General features: G+C 42.1%; 2 protein-coding genes across 2 annotated transcripts in view; both read right to left on the bottom strand.

Moving 5' to 3' along the window:
- Positions 1 to 1235: 1235 nt before the first annotated feature.
- LOC141127789 (cytokine receptor-like factor 2) overlaps positions 1236 to 19643 on the bottom strand; it is a 201431-nt gene continuing 183023 nt past the window's right edge. The window contains exon 7 of the transcript XR_012241593.1: positions 1236 to 9956. The gene's annotated coding sequence lies outside the window, so the exon portion shown is untranslated. The remainder of the gene's footprint in view (positions 9957 to 19643) is intronic.
- LOC141127790 (cytokine receptor-like factor 2) overlaps positions 1236 to 19643 on the bottom strand; it is a 50615-nt gene continuing 32207 nt past the window's right edge. The window contains exon 6 of the mRNA XM_073614568.1: positions 1236 to 10386. Within this exon, the coding sequence (XP_073470669.1) occupies positions 10135 to 10386 (252 nt within the window). The 3' untranslated portion in view covers positions 1236 to 10134. The remainder of the gene's footprint in view (positions 10387 to 19643) is intronic.

Below are 19643 nucleotides of genomic sequence, written 5' to 3'. Positions count from 1 at the left end.
GTCAGGGAAAAAGATATCACTGCTCCAGGCAGGTCAATTTGGAATGATCTTCTCCTCTAGTTTGGAAGCCACAGGTGCTGGCAATGCATATAGCAATGAACTTGAGAAAAATCCTGGACAGCTGCACTCCAAAAAATAGCCTTTATTTGTCAAAAGGAATCAAAAATACATGCCACAGCAGAACGGACAGAAGAGCTGACATGTTTCACACTAACAAACAGTGCTTAATCATAGCTGATTAAGCACTGTTTGATAGTGTGAAACGCATCGGCTTTTCTGTCCGTTCTGCTGTGGCATGTATTTTTGATTCCTTTTGACAAATAAAGGCTATTTTTTGGAGTGCGGCTGTCCAGGATTTTTCACAAGTTCATTTCCACATGGTAACTCACTTGTGCGCAGGAGTGCTTGTCTTTCTGTTGACAGACCTGGGACCTGAGACCACTCCAAAGAGACTAGTAATGCATACATAGATCGTGCCCCCTCCTGTCAAGCCCTGTTTCGAGCCACATTCCGTCTGAACAATGTGTCTGGGTTCCAGGTGGATTTAAACCCGGAGACATGATTCAAAACCTGGACTGTCCGGGTGAATCCCGGACAGGTGGCAACCCTATCACTAGGTGATATTTGAAGAAAAACTGCAGGTTTAAAGTTTTAGAAAATGACTTTTGAAATGTCATTACCATGTTAGAGCCTATATGCGACTATAGCAATTGGCGTACATATACTTTAATATTGTCAAATCATGAGAATGTGGAAATTTCACTGCATATAATACATAGAAAAAGGGGCATTTCAGGATAAATGAAGCTTACCATCCCCTCTGAGAATTATGAGTACTATATGTTACAGATGAGTGTGTGATCATTGCAATTGTCTTTCTGAATGGGAGATAAACCTGATCTCAGAAGGGAAGTGTGACTGTGCTGATGTCTGCTGTGCGTGTGTGTGAAAGCAGATGTAGAGGCGTATATCTGTATATTACATCTGTGCTGATCACAATACTTTACATCACAAGGTTGCACATGTTACAAAACCTCCACGGGGAAGTTTGGTGACCTGAATAAAAATCTTAGATAACTAGTTTAGATAAGTTACAAAACAAATGAAAAGCTGAGAGTAGAGATAATTTCTCAGCTGTCACAATTTACTGAAATAAAACAAAACAGCTTAGATTTTAAAAAATCTATAAAATAAAATAAAAATATATTCTATCATGCTGTACATGGCAGTCATGGTTGACAAATCAAGGAGGTTTTTATTTAGTTAGTCCAAGAATATAGGTTACAAATTTGCTTTATTTCTCAATAATACATTCAGCATATCAATAGGGAAATAATACTGATTAACTACATCAATATTGTAGTCACTAACATACTGTAGTTTTAAAGAAAAGGCAGGAATTATAGCCTATATTTTAATGCCGTTGTTAACAACACTGTCTAGCATTACTGATAATGTAACAGAATTCCCCATATTGGGACACATAACAAACAATGACAACATTTTGTTATTAACCACATCAATACAGGGCACTTATACACCTTCCTGACCAGACCAATTTTCAGCTTTCAGCGCTGTCGCTGTTTAAATGACAATTGCGCGGTCATACAACACTTTACCCAAGCTAAATTTTTTATTTTTTTGTTCCCACAAATAGAGCTTTCTTTTGGTGGTATTTGATCACCTCTGGGATTTTTATTTTCTGCTAAACAAATTAAAAAAAGACCGAAAATTTTGAAAAAAAAAACACATGACATTACTTTTCCGATTTTTTTTTCTGTTGTACGAGAATTTTTGTGACTTTAGTAAACTATTCAATTTCTACTTGTGACTATTAAGCGAAAAAAGTCAGACGATCTGTCGTCCGATTTTCTCAGATCGTGTGTACGGGCCATTAGGAAGTTTCATCCTCTCTATTTGCCCTGTTTGCCATTATCACAGAGAAAGTAAATCCCAAGTTTTAGGTTGTCACCGAAACAGGAATGCAGGGGAAATCTTCTAATGGAGACACTAGTTCTGGTGACTCTAGAAACAACCAGGCATTCACTCACTTTGGAGGGATTTTCTCTCTCTCTCTCTCTCTCTCTCTCTCTCTCTCTCTCAGATTCTCACCTGTTTCTGTTCTGGAGGTTGGTTTAGGCCTCTTTCACACTTGTGCGACTTTTCTTGCGACTTTGGACATCAGAGTCGCATGACAAGTCGTACCCCATGATTCCCAATGCTAACCATTCATATCTGTGCAACTTCAAGTCCCACTGACTTCAAAGTAGTCCCTGCACTACTTTGGTCCGACTTTGGTTCGAGTTGAGGTCCCTAGACCTCAAGTTTACACTGGTATTGCCTGAATTCGCAGCATGTTCACGGATGCAAAATCACGGCAAAATTGCGCAACTTTCAAGTCGTGGCAGTGTGAAAGGAGCCTAAGCCTTGTTATTTCCATTATCAGAACGCCTGGAAGCAGTGGCGTAGCCTGGGTTGTCAGCGCCCGGGGCAAGGCAAGCAATTTGCACCCCTTAATCCCCCTAACCCTAATTTACTCACAGTAGAGCGGCCAGCCAATAACCCAGACATAACGGCATTATAGGCTGGCCAGAAAAAATGACAATAAAAACCTGCTATAGAGAGGGAAAATAGGATTTTTATAACAGCTTACCTGTAAAATCCTTTTCTTGGAGTACATCACGGGACACAGAGCCACAGTAATAACTATATGGGTATATAGGCACCTTCAGGTGATGGACACTGGCACACCCAAGACAGGAAGTTCACTCCCTATATAACCCCTCCCCTTACCAGGATTACCAGTTTTTGTAGCAAAGCAATATACATAAATCCCAAAGAGGGGAGGGACCTCTGTGACCAGTGATGTACTCCAAGAAAAGGATTTTACAGGTAAGCTGTTATAAAGATCCTATTTTCTTTATCGTACATCACGGGACACAGAGCCATAGTAATAACTATATGGTATGTCCCATAGCAATGCTACTTGAGGGGAGGGAGATACAACCAGCAGGGCGCCAACAGACTTGAGGACCTATACTGCTGCCTGCAACACACTGCGCCCAAAGGTGATATCCTCATGCCTTTTTACATCCACCTGATAAAATCTGGTGAATGTATGGACTGAAGACCAAGTTGCGGCCTTACAGATCTGAGCCATGGTGGCTTGATGATGCACTGCCCAAGAAGCACTAACTGCTCTGGTAGAGTGTGCCTTGACTTGAAAAGTTGGAGTCTTACCTTTTAAACCATAGGCCTGATTTATAACTTGCCTAATCCATTTAGAAATAGTGGATTTCAACACTGCCTGTCCTTTCCTAGGACCTTCCGGCAGCACAAATAAGACATCAGTCTTTCGGATCTGAGCAGTCATCTGTAAATAGACCTTGACCACTCTTACCACATCAAGACAATGTAGTGACCTCTCTTCTCTAGAACATGGTTTTGGAAAAAAACTATGGTAGGACAATATCTTGGTTCAGGTGAAAACCTGAGACCACCTTAGGCAGAAAACTTGTACAAGGACGCAACACGACCCTATACTCGTGAATAATTAAATATGGCTCTTTACAGAAAAGAGCAGCCAATTCCAAAACCCTCCTTGCTGAGGATATAGCAACCAAGAACACTAATTTCCTTGTCAGAAGGACTAAGGGAGTATGCTGTATCGGTTCAAAGGGCTGTTTTTGCAACAGTGACAAAACTAAGTTCAAGTCCCAAGGGTTCAAAGGTGATCTAACTGGGGGATTAAGCCGCATCACCCCTTTCATAAAAACCCGGACCAAAGAATGCGAAGCAAGCGGTCTTTGAAATAAGACCGATAAAGCCGAGACTTGGCCCTTAATAGTACTCAAGGCCAGCTTCATCTCTACCCCTATTTGTAGAAAGGCAAGAATTCTGCCTATGCTATAGTTCAGAGGGTGCCAACCCTTGGACTCACACCAGGAAACATAAGCCCTCCAGACTCTATAATATATGATTCTGGAAGCTTGCTTCCTTGCATTAATCAAGGTAGAGACAACTGACCCTTATAGCCCACGTTTCTTCAGAAGGTGGGTTTCAATAGCCAAGCCATTAAATTTAGAGTTTGTAAGGTAGGATGGAATATTGGCCCCTGCAAGAGTAGGTCTGGATGCAGTGGAAGGGACCATGGATCCCCCACCGCCATCTTTACGATTTCTGCATACCAGGGCCTTCTTGTCATGCTGGGGCTACAAGAATTACTGGCTTTCTTTCCAGCTTGATCCTGCAAAGAAGTCGTGGCAGCAACTGAATAGGGGGAAATGCATAAATCAGTGAGAACTGATCCCACAGGGTTACCAACGCATCTGTTCCTCATACAAGTGGATCCCTTGTCCTGGACACAAAGGTGACCAACCTCATGTTGAACCTGGATGCCCCTTCAGCAGATTCTGGGTTACCAACCACAAACTGAGGCTCTGGGACACCTTTGGGGACAGCCACATTGGCAAATCTAGAGCTTGGACCCTTTTGTTCCAAGCAGACAGGATACTGTTTTGCAATAGTCTCGAATGGAACTGGTCATAGGGAATGGCTTCGAATGAAGCCACCATCTTTCCTAACAACCTCATGCAAAGACGAATGGAGGGATCTCTCTTTGACCTGACCATCTGCACCAGCTCTCTTACGGCGTTGGTCTTTCCAGGCATTTCACTGTGCTGCACCCAAACGGGCAACCGACCAGTCTATTAACAATAGATCGTCCAGGTATACCAGGATTGTTATGCACTGCACCCTTAGCCTGGCTAGAGGTGGAGCCATAACCTTTGTAAATACCCTGGTTGCTGAAGCTAGCCTGAAGGGCAAGGCTACAAACTGGAAATGGTGCTGTTCTACCTCGAACCGCAGAAATCTTTGGTGAGCGGGAAATATAGGAACATGCAGATATGCATCCCTGATGTCGATAGATGCCAGAAGTTCCCCTCCTTGTAGGATAGAAATCACCGACCTGATCGACTCTTTGCAAAAAGAGCAGACCTTCAGGAATTGATTCAGATTCTTGAGATCTAGAATGTGTCTGAGTCATCTCCATTTGGTTTTGGTACCGTGAAGAGGTTTGAATAGAACCCCAAACCTTGCTCTTCTGTAGGGATTTCCATGATCACCCCCTGAGCCAGTAATCGGTCTAATGCCCGAAACTCCAGTTTGTAACCTAGAGCTATTGTGGAGATGACCCATCTGTCCTGAATTTCCTCCTGCCAGACTTCTGAGAACTGCAGAAGTCTTCCCTCCACCCTGGCGAGCGGGGGCGCCCCTTCATAATGAGGCCTTAGAATCTGTTTTGCAGGTTTCCGCCCACAGGGCTTCTTTTGTCCCTGGACCTGACCCTGAGGCTTTCCTCTAGACCCTGATGGAGGAAACCGTTGCGACTGTCAAGAGGCAGATGTCCCTGGCCCTGGAGAAAGAGCCCGCTTAAATGAAGGGTGTTTATTTCTTCTTTTGACTGGCAAAAGAGTACTTTTGCCACTTGAAATCTTTTGGATGTATTTGTCCAAATCATCCCCAAGTAGCCGATCCCCATGAAAAGGAAAACCAGTCAGGAGCCTTTTGCATGGTGCTTCAGCTGACCAAAACATAATGCTCTTGGCAGTTCGGCCAAGTCCCGGGCCTGTTGCACAGGAATCTCCTTAAGGGCCTGTTTAAACTGGTCCTTTAGGGATTGACAGATGTCTATTGCAGCGACTGCAGGCTGAGTAACTGCACCTGCCAAAGAAAAAGAGTATTTTAACAAGAATTCCAATCTTTTATCTGTTGGATCCCTAAGCATTTGAGCATTGTCTACTGGACAAGTTAGACTTTTCTCACACAGAATATAGCAGCGTCAACTGCTGGTACATTCCAACTTTTCGGTGAATTTCTCCTCCATGGGATAAAGTACTGAAAAGTTTTTTGGAGGGAGAAAATGCCTATCTGGATGATCCCATTCAGTATAAATAAGCTGTTTCAGTAATGGATGGACGGAAAACGCATGCAAAGTCTGCGGAGGTTTTAAGGAACCCAAAGAAGAAACTGAACTTTCAGCTGACACAGTTAATCTCAGCTTGAAAGCGGAACGGACCATTTTTGTAAGAGACTGCACCAGCAATTTCTCAGATTGCGAGGCTTAAAAGAGTTCTTCCACTGTTGCTTCCTCAGGAGAAGAATCATTGGATTGTCTTTCCTCCTGATCCCCTGAGGGTAATACATGATCCTCTACCCACTGTTCTCTTGATAAAGGGTCTGAGGTGGGGATATACCACGCTTCCTATCATTTTGGATGGAAGATGTGATTAAAGCCGCTAGTCTTTTCAATAGCCCCAGCAGGGCGGAGGAAAAGGCATCTTCAGTCACTTATACAGGGGCTAAGATGTCAGCAGCAGCTGCAACACCCACTGGTCCCAATGGCTCACCCTGGCTAGCCACTCCTGTTACTTCAGGAGAAGATGACAATGTGGAGGCATGACTAGAATCCTCAGTGCCTGGGGGTAATGCTTTAAGTACCTTTTTAAAGGTGTTTGCATCGGGCTTTTTGGGAGGCATAGTCCTAAGCACAAAAGCAGATGTACTAAACAAATGCACCACTTATGTTCAATAGTCTAGCAAATAAAATGCCACTAATAACATTCAGCCTGATGCTGAGTGAAATGTATTACCCTTTGAGAATGCCTGTATCATCCCTCTTACCAGTCCTGTGTCTGTAGAGCCTTGTCTGCTTGGCTTTCAGCTTCCAACTGACAGGGGTCTGTTTTTCTGAGCTCCACTTGGATGCCGCGTCCCGTACACGGTGCCACGCTAAGCCACGCCCCCTCTGTTCTTTAACACGATCTTTATTACTTTTAAAGTCTTATGATCACGGTGCCGTTCGGATCTGTCTTTCAGCAGATTCCATGAGAGGGAGGGGGAAGACACAGAAGGGGGAAACTCAGGAGGCAAAAAATACATGGAAAGCTGGGGGGAGGTGGGGGGAGCACAAACAGGCTGTTGTAGCCTCCAACCCCTTCTTTTCCCAGGGGGGAGAAGCTGCAGCAAGGCTAACTCACTTGCTAACTTCCCCTGTAATCCAGGACTCCCCCTCTTGACCTGATGGCTGGACCCAACATACTGTCTGCTGCTGACACAGAGCTAGAGAAGCAACGTAATAAGGTATGTGCATTTGCACCCTCTAATGGAGATTTTAGGCATTACAACATTCCACTCACAGAAGAAAACCTTAGGTGGACTTTTTACAGTTCCTAGGCTGCTTCACTTACCTTATCCCTGCCGCAGGATTCTGCTGTTACCAGACAGATCAAACCTTCTCCCATCACAGTGGGCTGTGTTTAACAAACCTTCAAGGACCGGGTCCCTTTTTATCGTGGTTCCACTCCCTTGGACCTGTATAGCACCCTGCCAGGAAAACTTCATGGTAATGTAAGCATGACCAAAGCACTGAATCCCAGGGTCCAGCCCTCCAATGAGAGGCATTACAGGCGAAACCTCGTTCTCCCTATACAAGGCCCGGGTACCATCCACTTTGGCCTCAGTGTCACTTTGAATGGATCCAGTCTGTAAAAGCTGGTTACAATCCAAATGAAAAGGATCCTGCCAGCAAAGCTCCTTAGAGCACACAGGCCGGAACAAGCGGGGGCGGGGACAGGAGAAGCCTCCCAAAGCACCACAGGAACGAAAAAAAAATCCGGCCAGGATCGGGTCACCCACCAACATGAGCCCTGCCCCGCACATGTTCCGAGTGGCTGGCGATAGCACACAGAAGTTGGTAGAGGAAGTGATTAGTGCAAAAATTTCCTCTCCCGCCTTCTGAGTTTTGTAACAGGTTGAAGAAGACAGGGTTAGCCAGAGGTGGCAGAATGAAAAAAAGCTGTAGTTGTAAGTAAGTACACTGTCAGTTGGGGCATCGGACCCAGCACACTATGGACAACAGGGGACTCGTTTCTGTGCCCCTCTACTTGATGTGCCCGGGGCATACACCCTGGCTGCCCCCCTGCACTACGTGGTAGGAAGGTGTTCTTTCACAACAATAGCATGATCAGCCCCCAGTACTGTAATGTAAAAAACTGTAGCCCCAAATTTATTTACACATGCATAGCCTAAAAGTGTCTCAATTAACATAAAAATCCTATTGCAAAGCATGGCTGTAATTTGATACCTGCTTTCTACAAACCAGTGGCGGATTACCAAAAAGGTAAAGTACGCTGTTTAAAGGCCCGCAATATAATGGACCTAAGTAATAATGATTTGATGTTGAAAGAAAATTACAATGAAGCTTTCTTAAATTGTTTACAAACTATAAAAAGAATACATCAACTCCAAGAAATTCAAATTTCACATTAAATGCTCTATAGAGAAAATACTGTAGAAATGTAATGTACCCAATAACAACATACATAAACCATAGTCATTAAGTTCACATTACAGTTTATTTCTTAAACGCTTAATTTAGCTGTCAGTTTGTAAGAAAATTTGATGCAACCTACACACATGTACAGTAGTGATGGTCGTCTCCGTCTAGTGGTCAACGTGCAAAATACTTAGTTTAATGTTATCCTACTGGAGCTTGTGCACCAGAAAGGTTTCGACTGCCTAAGGACCTCCACAATGTTTTTTTTTTTTGTTTGTTTTCTTTTTTGACCGCCACAAAGTTAAATCTGACACTGCAGCAGACATTGCTGTTTCTTTTTTACTGTTTTTTATTTTTGCCGTCTTAACCACTTCAGCCCCGGAAGGATTTACCCCCTTCCTGACCATCCCCCAAAAATATATAAAAAAACTAATTTCTTTCTCAGTTTTGGCTGATATGTATTCTTCTACATATTTTTGGAAAAAAAAATTGCAATAAGCATATATTGATTGTTTTGCGCAAAAGTTATAGCATCTACAAAATAGGGGATAGATTTATGGCATTTTTTTTTTTTTTTTTTATTAGTAATGACGGCAATCTGCAATTTTCATCATGACTGCGACATTATGGCAGACACATCAGACACTTTTGACACTATTTTTGGACCATTGTCATTTATACAGTGATCAGTGCTATAAAAATGCACTGATTACTGTGTAAATGACACTGGCAGGGAAGGGGTAAAACACTAGGGGGCGATCAAGGGGTTAAGTGTGTCCTAGGGAGTGATTCTAACTGTAGGGGGGATGGGCTCACTACAACATGACAGAGATCACTGCTCTGATGACAGGCAGCAGTAGATCTCCATCATGTTGCTAGGCAGAACAGGGAAATGCCTTGTTTACATAGGCATCTCCCTATTCTGCAGCTCCGTGACATGATCACGGGCCCCTGGCAGACATTGCGAGCACCCTCTATGCCGCGATTTAATGGGGATGTACCTGTACACCCATTTGCCCAGCCGTGCCATTGTGCCAACGTATATCATCGTGCGCTAGTCAGCAAGGGGTTAAAGGATAAGTGTGCTTAGAAAAAAAAGTCTACCAACTCTCGGTTCAACACCCAGCCTCACAGCTTCTAGAACAATAAACATAAAAGGATGGCACTTTTAAATGCTGGGAAATGCTTGCAACTCACACTGTATCCCATCCAAGCTAACTTGTTATAATGCATAGCACATGTGCAAATTCCCAACTGTTCCTTGATTTGCCATAGTTCTCTATGGTTAGCCCCCTATTATTCATAGCTGATGTGTTGACCTTTATGGTCTTGATTTAGCTAGGACTACACTGAGCCTGTGAAGATCATACAATGAAAGATTTTCTAACAGCTATCCTATTATCTGGCTTTCTTTTATAAGCGTTGATAGTAATCCCACTACTAAGCAATATGATATTCAAAAGCAAGAACTAATAAACTAGCAAAGTGATCCCTTTGACATCAAGGTGTGCATTTTATCCAAAATAGTTTGTCACATGTTATGGCTGGCAGGATAAACTATTACGTGGCCAGATAGCCCCCATAGCAATCTCTTGGTCTGCTAGGATTAAAATTATATCTTTATTGTAGATTATTGTAGATTGAAGAAAATCTTGCTTTCTTTTTTAGTTTTTTTTTTATCATTTGAATGAAAATTTGCTTAACCAAAAACATGTCAATGCAGCTATAACCTCAGAACGGATGACTCTACATTCTGTTTCTGTAGTAAACAGACCTTTCAGTACTACTGCAGATATTTAAGGCATAATATACATGCTGTCATTCATTGTGAAGTTCATATTTCTAAAGCAAGCATCAGATACGTTTGGAACAAGTGGTGCAGACGTAGTCATGGAAGTGTCCATTGGTTCCTTAGACAAACACTGGCTGTCCAAGATCTCAGCCATATTATCTTTAAGCAATGTCGACATTTGGTCTCCATCTTGCTCATCCGAGACCGACTCTATTTTTTCAAGCTGTGCATTATTTCTTGATGCTTTCATCCATTCCTAGATAAATATATAAATGTATGGAAATTGATAAACAAAATTAATGATTATACAAATGATTTAAGATACCACATTGTCATATCTGTAAATTTCACAGTGACCGTATTGCTATCCTAAAGAAAGGACCAAAAAGACCCTGCAAAAGAAGATTTGTGCTAATCGAATCTTCACTCTCTTGCAGATCTGCAGCTGCTATCCAACACCTTCAGTTTTATCATGGATGGGTAAAGGGAAGTGGAGGGCAGTATCCTGGTGTTCCTTGGCATATGCACACTACTTCTGCTAGTGAGTATTATTTCTCCATGCAGCCCCCACGTGTCCGTCTCTGTGCCTTTTTTTTCCAATATGAGCAAGGTGGCTCAAATGTGCTTATATACCTGGAGGAGAGCTTTACTATAGATACCTAGTTTTATAGACAGTCATCTGAGGGACAGACAAGCCCATTCCAAGTTGGATACTGTTTGTAATTAATTGTAAGGAATAAGATGATAAATATATTAATATAATATTGGTTATAAATGTGATGTTTTTATTGTAACTTCAGTGTAATGTAACATTTCTGTACTTTTATATGAGATTAGTTACAAATTATGTCAAATTTAACAATCGGTGACTACCAGTCAATTTAATTTGTGAAACAAAACCCAACTACATCCAGAGAATATTGGGTCCTGAGGAAGTGTCCCTAAGCTGCAAAACACATGAACATATAGGGCAATATTGTTGTGATCTTTGTGGATTATGAGGTGATTGTCAGCTAAATTCAAAGTTATATGGTTTTAAACTTCTAAAGGACTATATCATTGGGTGCCCTCAAGATACATACATTTCCAGAAGGAAAGTCTCATTGTTTTTAGTTTGTGTGTTATTTAACACTTTCAGGTGTGTAAGATGTTATGTCCATCCACCAGCCACAATGTTGCTTAAATGACACAGTACAAATGTAACGGAGGGTAAGAGAAGCCATGGCATGCAGTAGGAGAGTCTGCCAAACAGAAAGTCTTTTTCTGCAGGGAGCTTTTGCTTGTTTGTTTCTGTAGCAACAGGGTCAATTTAAAAGGCATCAGGGAATTCAAGTAGGAGGTAAAAGTGTAAGACCACAAGAGGAGAGCTCTTAGACAGATCATTAGTCAGATCACCCAATTTGACCTCTAATATTAGCATTTCCTGTACAATACGAGCATTTAATTTTAAAACGAATGAAGATTTTATTCAGAAAATGGCTCCTACCAAGAACAGGGATTGGTTTGCTCTCCTTTCTCCTGTTGTCTGCCGTCTCACTATTGGTTTTTTTCACAGATTAAGCTCAAGAAAAGTACCCAAAGCAACTAAGCATTTTCCATATTGTGCTCCTTTAGTTTAACTAAAGTGAGTCCTCTTTGGTGTCTTAAGGTTGTTGGATTTTATTCCCTGCTCTCTATTTCTTAAAGGCATTGTACATTTCCAAATGTTTTTGTTGTTTAAACTATGCATTAGTGTAGTTATATCCCTGCGGTGTTTGTTTTATCTTACCTGGTAATGATGGGCTCTCATGTTGTGGCTTCAGCTAGCTTCCATGTATTGCTTCGGCTAGCTGATCCCTATGCACCAAGGGGACATGGCAATTTCCTGTTTTGGTTCCCACATCATCTGATGCATGCCCTCTCTGTTGCATCACAAATGCACTAATGTGATTAAACACATCATCCTAGCTGCAAGAGTGAGCTCTATGTGTGTCTGTGGGTGCTCTGCCTGCATGTCATATCTAACAGCTGTGTAGTTATCACCTGCACAAGCATTAGACCGAGAAGCCTGGGAATTGTGGGATATGTAGTTTACTCACAGAAAGTGTCAGGTCTCACACTACAGACAGAGGTCATGCCTCAACCTGTGCAGTACTTTGCCGAACGCTGGCACAGGAATGTGAAGACTTACTAAACTATAGGCTGTGCGCACAGGGCAACAAAATGTCACCATCAGGTTGCATGATTTATGCACATCTTATGCTGGTGAAAAACAAGGTTTAGGTAGGAATATTTATCATGTCTTTAAATGAGAACAGTGAGTAAGTGGCTCTGCATTTAAAGCAAAAGACTTTAAAAAGGCTCACGTTTTTAGAGCAGGTAAGTATGACATGTTTGTTATTTACGTATTTTTTCACCTTTAAAATCACTTTAAATGCAGCTGCCTATAGCTTCTTTAGTATATTTCTGAATTCTTGTGACAGACTTATCTCTGTCCTATTGTTATTATCTCACATGCACAGTGCCAGATACTTAAGTCTGTGCTATTGTATGTGTGTAGTGGTCAACTTCCAGTATGTTAGTAGGTGAACCTGTTTATTGCAATATAGTTTATATGCCGCTCTCGTTATTTTAGTTATATACATATCTAACCATCATAGGTTAGATCTAGGTTCTGGTAGTTAGAGGTCTGGCTGCATGTCAGATTAGAAACTACTAAAGCAGTAAAGTAGATAGGTTGCTTCTGAGTCCTAGTGCCATGGTTCCTGCTGGTTCCTGCCGGTGTGAAGCTACATTCCATGCTGGCTGGACAGCAGTTGGAGAATTTCCCATGACCGCTGATCTTGTCCTCAGGTCTCCAACACAAAGGCAGATGTTGCATTATCCTCAGGGGCCCTGCAACTGAACTTTCTAACATTCATCTGGGTACACAGTATGTGCACAATTCCACCAGGACTTCTATCGGGGTCTTTGATGATAATACCTTTTATACTTTGGATGTATGTACAGTTAATAATCTCTTCTTATTTAAAACATGTCTTATTTCTATACTGGTGTGCATCTATATATTTATGGGTCATTTTATATGCTGGTTGTAGTAGTTTCTCTGCTCCCAATTACTTTGATAAGATTACCGGTTAATTTTCCAGGAAGGGAATTTCCTCTGTTCACAGAAGCCCTGTCCTGGGTAGAGGGACTGCCAGCTTTATTATCAAACCCACTTTTTCACTTTATCTACAGTTTTAGTGCAATATCCTGTTTGGGAAAAGTCATTTCTCATAATCCTCCCCCCAAAGAGGGCTATATATATATATATATATATATATATATATATATATATATATATATATATATATATATATATATATATATATATATATATATATATATATATAAATATATATATATATACACACATATACAGTATACTGTATACATATCCTGTATATATATATATATCCAAAAGTATTCCGACCGTGTGTAGGCTCCATCACACATTTTCCATCGGATTTTCCGACACACAAAGTTTGAGGGCAGGCTATAAAATTTTCCGACAACAAAATCCGTTGTCGGGATTTCCGATCGTGTGTACACAAATCCAACGCACAAAGTGCCACGCATGCTCAGAATAAATAAAGAGATGAAAGCTATTGGCTACTGCCCCGTTAATAGTCCCGAAGTCCGTGTTTTACGTCACCGCGTTCAGAATGATCGGATTTTCCGTCAACTTTGTGTGACCGTGTGTATGCAAGACAAGTTTGAGCCAACATTCGTCGGAAAAAATCCTAGGATTTTGTTGTCGGAATGTCCGATCAATGTCCAACCGTGTGTACGGGGCATAAGTCCGTAGGGTTCAGTATTGAGTTGGCCCACCCTTTGCGGCTATAACAACTTCAACTCTTCTGGGAAGGCTGTCTATAAGGTTTAGGACTGTGTCTATGGGAATGTTTAACCATTCTTCCAGCAGGGCATTTGTGAGGTCAGGAACTGATGCTCGCAGTCTCGGCTCTAATTCAGGTGTTCTATCAGGCTGAGGTCAGAACTTTGTGCAGGCCAGTCAAGTTCCCCCACCTCATACTTGCTCATCCATGTCTTTATGGACCTTGCTTTGTGCATTGGTCCAAATCATTTAGTGGATTGAGGATTATGGTGTGGGGTTGTTTTTCAGGGGTTGGGCTTGGCCCCTTAGTTCCAGTGAAGGGAAATCTTAAGGTATCAGCATACCAAGACATTTTGGACAGTTTTGTGCTCCCAACTTTGTGGGAACAGTTTGGGGATGGCCCCTTCCTGTTCCAACATGACTGCGCACCAGTGCACAAAGCAAGGTCCATAAAGACATGGGTGAGCGAGTTTGGGGTGGAGGAGTTTGACTGGCCTACACAGAGTCCTGACCTCAACAAGATAGAACACCTTTAGGATGAATTGGAGTGCAGACTGTGAGCCAGGCCTTCTCATCCAACATCAGTGCCTGACCTCACAAATGCGCTTCTGGAAGAATGGTCAAACATTCCCATAGACACACTCCTAAACCTTGTATACAGCCCTCCCAGAAGAGTTGAAGCTGTTATAGCGGCAAAGGGTGGGCCAACTCAATATTGAACCTCACAGACTTATGCTGCGTACACACGGTCAGATTGTTCGGCGGGAAATGTTCGATAGGAGTTTTTTGTCAGAAATTCCGATCGTGTGTAGGCTCCATCAGACATTTTCCGCCAAACAAGATTGAGATTGACATCTGGATCTCAAATTTTCCGACAACAAAATCCGTTTGTGTGTACACAATTCTGACGCACATAGTTCCACGCATGCTCGGAATCAAGCAGAAGAGCCGCATTGGCTATTGAACTTCATTTTTCTCGGCTCATCGTACGTGTTGTAAGTCATCGTGTTCTTGACATTTGGAATTTCCGACAAGATTTGTGCGACCGTGTGTATGCAAGACAAGTTTGAGCCAACATCCATCAGAAAAAAAACATGGATTTTGTTGTCGGAATGTGCGATAGTGTGTATGCGGCATAAGACTGGAATATCATTAAAGTTCATGTGCGTGTAAAGGCAGGCATCCCAATACTTTTGGTAATATTATATATATATATAAATATATATATATATATATATATATATATATATATATATATATATATACAGTATGTCACACATGTGAGTAGTACACCCCTCACATTTTTGTAAATATTTTATCATCTTTTCATGTGACAAGACTGAAGAAATTATACTTTGCTATAAAAAATGTAAAGTAGTGAGTGTATAAGCTTGTATAATGCCCAGTACACACGGTCGGACTTTGTTCGGACATTCCGACAACAAAATCCTAGGATTTTTTCCGATGGATGATGGCTCAAACTTGTCTTGCATACACACGGTCACACAAAGTTGTCGGAAAATCCGATCGTTCTGAACGCGGTGACGTAAAACACGTACGTCGGGACTATTAACGGGGCAGTAGCCAATAGCTTTCATCTCTTTATTTATTCTGAGCATGCGTGGCACTTTGTCCGTCGGATTTGTGTACACACGATCGGAATTTCCGACAACGGATTTTGTTGTCGGAAAATTTTATATCCTGCTCCCATCTTTGTGTGTCGGAAAATCCGATGGAAAATGTGTGATGGAGCCTACACACGATCGGAAATTCCGACAACAAGGTCCTATCACACATTTTCCATCGGAAAATCTGACCGTGTGTACGGCGCATAACAGTGTAAATTTTCTGTCCCCTCAAAATAACTCAACACACAGCCATTAATTTCTAAACTGCTGGCAATAAAAGTGAGTACACCCCTGAGTGAAAATGTCCAAATTGGGCCCAATTAGCCATTTTCCCTCTCTGGTGTCATGTGACTCGTTAGTGTTACAAGGTCTCAGAAGTGAATAGGGAGCAGGTGTGTTAAATTTGGTGTTATAACTCTCAATCTGGTGTAAAATTTGGTGTTATAACTCTCAATCTCTCATACTGGTCACTGGAAGTTCAAAATGGCACCTCACGGCAAAGAACTCTCCGAGGATCTGAAAAAAAGATTTGCTCCTCTACATAAAGATGGCTTAGGCTCTGAGAAGAATGCTAAGACCCTGAAACTGAGCTGCAGCACATTGGCCAAGACCATACAGCGGTTTAACAGGACAGGTTCCACTCAGAACAGGCATCACCATTGTCGACCAAAGAAGTTGAGTGTACGTGCTCAGCGTCATATCAAATTGGTCTGCATGGCTGTTGTCCCAGAAGGAAGCCTCTTCTAAAGATGATGCACAAGAAAGCCTGCAAACAGTTTGCTGAAGACAAGTAGACAAAGAACATGGATTACTGGAACCACATCCTGTGGTCTGATGAGACCAATATAAACTTATTTGGTTCAGATGGTGTCAAGTGTGTGTGGTGGCAACCAGGTGAGGAGTACAAAGACAAGTGTGTCTTGTCTACAGTCAAGCATGGTGGTGGGAGTGTCATGGTCTGGGGCTGCATGACGGGACATCACTGGGAAGCTTCAGTTCATCGAGGGAACCATGAATGCCAAAATGTACTGTATCATACTGAAGCAGAGCATGATCCCCTGCCTTTGGAGACAGGGCCGCAGGGCAGTATTCCAACATGATAACGACCCCAAACACACCTCCAAGATGACCACTGCCTTGCTAAAGAAGCTGAGGGTAAAGGTGATGGACTGGCCAAGCATGTCTCCAGAACTAAACCCTATTGAGCATTAGGGATGAGCTTGATGTTCGGGTCGAACATCGGGTGTTCGCCCGTTCGCTGAAGAGCGAACATTATGAGGCATTCGCGGCAAATTCGAGCGCCGTGGAACCCCCCTATGATGCACTGCAAGATCACAGTGCATTGCTGTATGATGATTGGACAAAGCATGCACCTGACCTGCATGCTTTGGCCATTCACAACGCCCTCTGCTAAGAGAGCCATAATTGGCCAAAGGCAGGGTGCCTTTGGCCAATTATGGCTCAGGGGGGCTAAGTCCACACCCCAAACTATATAAGGCTGCTTACACGGCAGCTGTGTGCAGTGTTGATGGTATGGACTGGGAGATAGCTTGATTTAGATTAAGCAGGCAGGATATATATATATATATATATCTATAATATATATCTATAGATATATATATATATATATCTATAGATATATATCTATAGATATATATCTATAGATATATATATATACATATACAGTCTCATATATGTACAGTATCTCACAATAGTGAATACACCCCTCACATTTTTGTAAATATTTTATTATATCTTTTAAGGTGACAACGCCAAAGAAATAACACTTTGCTACAATGTAAAGTAGTGAGTGTACAGCTTGTATAACAGTGTAAATTTGCTGTACCCTCAAAATAACTTAACACATAGCCATTAATGTCTAAACCACTGGCAACAAAAGTGAGTACACCCCTAAGTGAAAATATCCAAATTGGGCCCAATTCACCATTTTCCCTGGCCTAGGCTATAAGAAGATTGCCAAGACTCTGAAACTGAGCTGCAGGACATAGGCCAGGACCATACAGTGGCTTAACAGGATAGATTTCACTCAGAACAGGCTTAGCCATGGTTGACCAAAGAAGTTGAGTGCATGTGCTCAGCGTCATATCCAGAAGTTGTCTTTGGGAAAAAGACATATGAGTGCTGCCAGCATTGCTGCAGATGTTGAAGGGGGGGGGGGTCAGCCTGTCAGTGCTCAGACCATATGCCGCACACTGCATCAAATTGGTCTGCATGGCTTTCGTCCCAGAGGGAAGCCTCTTCTAAAGATGATGCGCAAGAAGCCCACAAACAGTTTGCTGAAGATAAGCAGACTAAGGACATCGATTACTGGAACCATTTCCTGTGGTCTGATGAGACCAAGATAAACACAAAGTACAAAGACAAATGTGTCTTGCCTACAATCAAGCATGGTGGTGGGAGTGACATAGTCTGGGGCTGCATGAGTGCTGCCAGCACTGGGGAGCTACAGTTCATTGAGGGAACCATGAATGCCAACATATACTGTGACATACTGAAGCAGAGCATGATCCCCTCCCTTCGGAGACTGGGCTGCAGGGCAGTATTCCAACATGATAATGACCCCAAGCACACCTCCAAGATGACCACTGCCTTGCTAAAGAAGCTAAGGGTAAAGGTGATGGACTGGCCAAGCTCGTCTCTAGACCTAAACCCTTTTGAGCATCTGTGGGGCATCCTCAAATGGAAGGTGGAAAAGCGCAAGGTCTCTAACATCCACCAGCTTCGTGATGTCGTCGTGGAGGAGTGGAAGAGGACTCCAGTGGCAACCCGTGAAGCTCTGGTGAACTTCATGCCCATGAGGGTTAAGGCAGTGCTGGAAAATAATGGTGGCCACACAAAATATTAACACTTTGAGCCCAATTTGGACATTTTCACTTAGGGGTGTACTCACTTTTGTTGCCAGCGGTTTAGACATTAATGGCTGTGTGTTGAGTTTTTTGAGGGGGCAGCAAATTTACACTGTTATACAAGCTATACACTCACTATTTTACATGTAGCAAAGTATCATTTCTTCAGTGTTGTCAGATGAAAAGATATACAGGGGGTCCCCTAGTTACAAACATCCCACTTACAAATGACTCCTACTTACAAACGGAGGGAGACAACAGGAAGTGAGATGAAATCTACCCCTAGGAAGGGAAATTCACTCCTGTAAGAGTTATTATGGGCTTGTTTCCACAACAACCCAAAATTTTCAAAATCCAAATGTCATTGGGACAGAAAGTGAGGTGAAATCTTCTGAACAGGGGCACACACAGCAAAACAAATGTTACAGGGGTGATAAACCTTCCCTATGCTATCCAAAAAGCTTAAAAATAGTTTTTTTGGCTGGAGCTACACTTAAAAAATGTACCTGTTCCGACTTACAAACAGATTCAACTTAAGAACAAACCTACAGTGCCTAACTTGTTTGTGACCCGGGGACCCCCTGTAATAAATATTTACAAAAATGTCAGGGGTGTGCTCACTCTTGTGACATACTGTATATATATATATATATATATATATATAAAATCTATATATACTCTGCATGCAGTGTAACCTATATCTACAGTGCATTCCGTAAGGTACTGTTTCTAATACACTTCAGGCGGTGTATTAATATATATATACATTCTCGTGTGTGTGTGTGTGTGTGTGTATATACATATATATATATATATATATATATATATATATATATATATATATATATATATATATCTTATATATAATCTGCATCCAGTGTAGCCTATATATACAGTGTATTCCGTGGTGTCCTGTTTCTAATACGCTTCAGGTGGTTTACACAGTATCTAATACAGTGTGTACAGTTTCTACTACACTTCTGGTGGTGTACACAGCACACAATACAGTGCAGCCGTAGTACAGTTTATAATACAGTGCAGGCGGTGTACACAGTATCTAATACAGTGTGCACAGTTTCTACTACACTTCTGGTGGTGTACCCAGTACACAATACAGTGCAGTCTTAGTACAGTTGCTAAAACAGTGCAGGCGGTGTAC

Source organism: Aquarana catesbeiana, linkage group LG02 (genome assembly GCF_042186555.1).
Source record: "Aquarana catesbeiana isolate 2022-GZ linkage group LG02, ASM4218655v1, whole genome shotgun sequence".
NCBI lineage: Eukaryota > Metazoa > Chordata > Amphibia > Anura > Ranidae > Aquarana > Aquarana catesbeiana.
The sequence above is the reverse complement of the archived record's forward strand: the minus strand, read 5'-3'. Positions and strand labels throughout refer to the sequence as shown.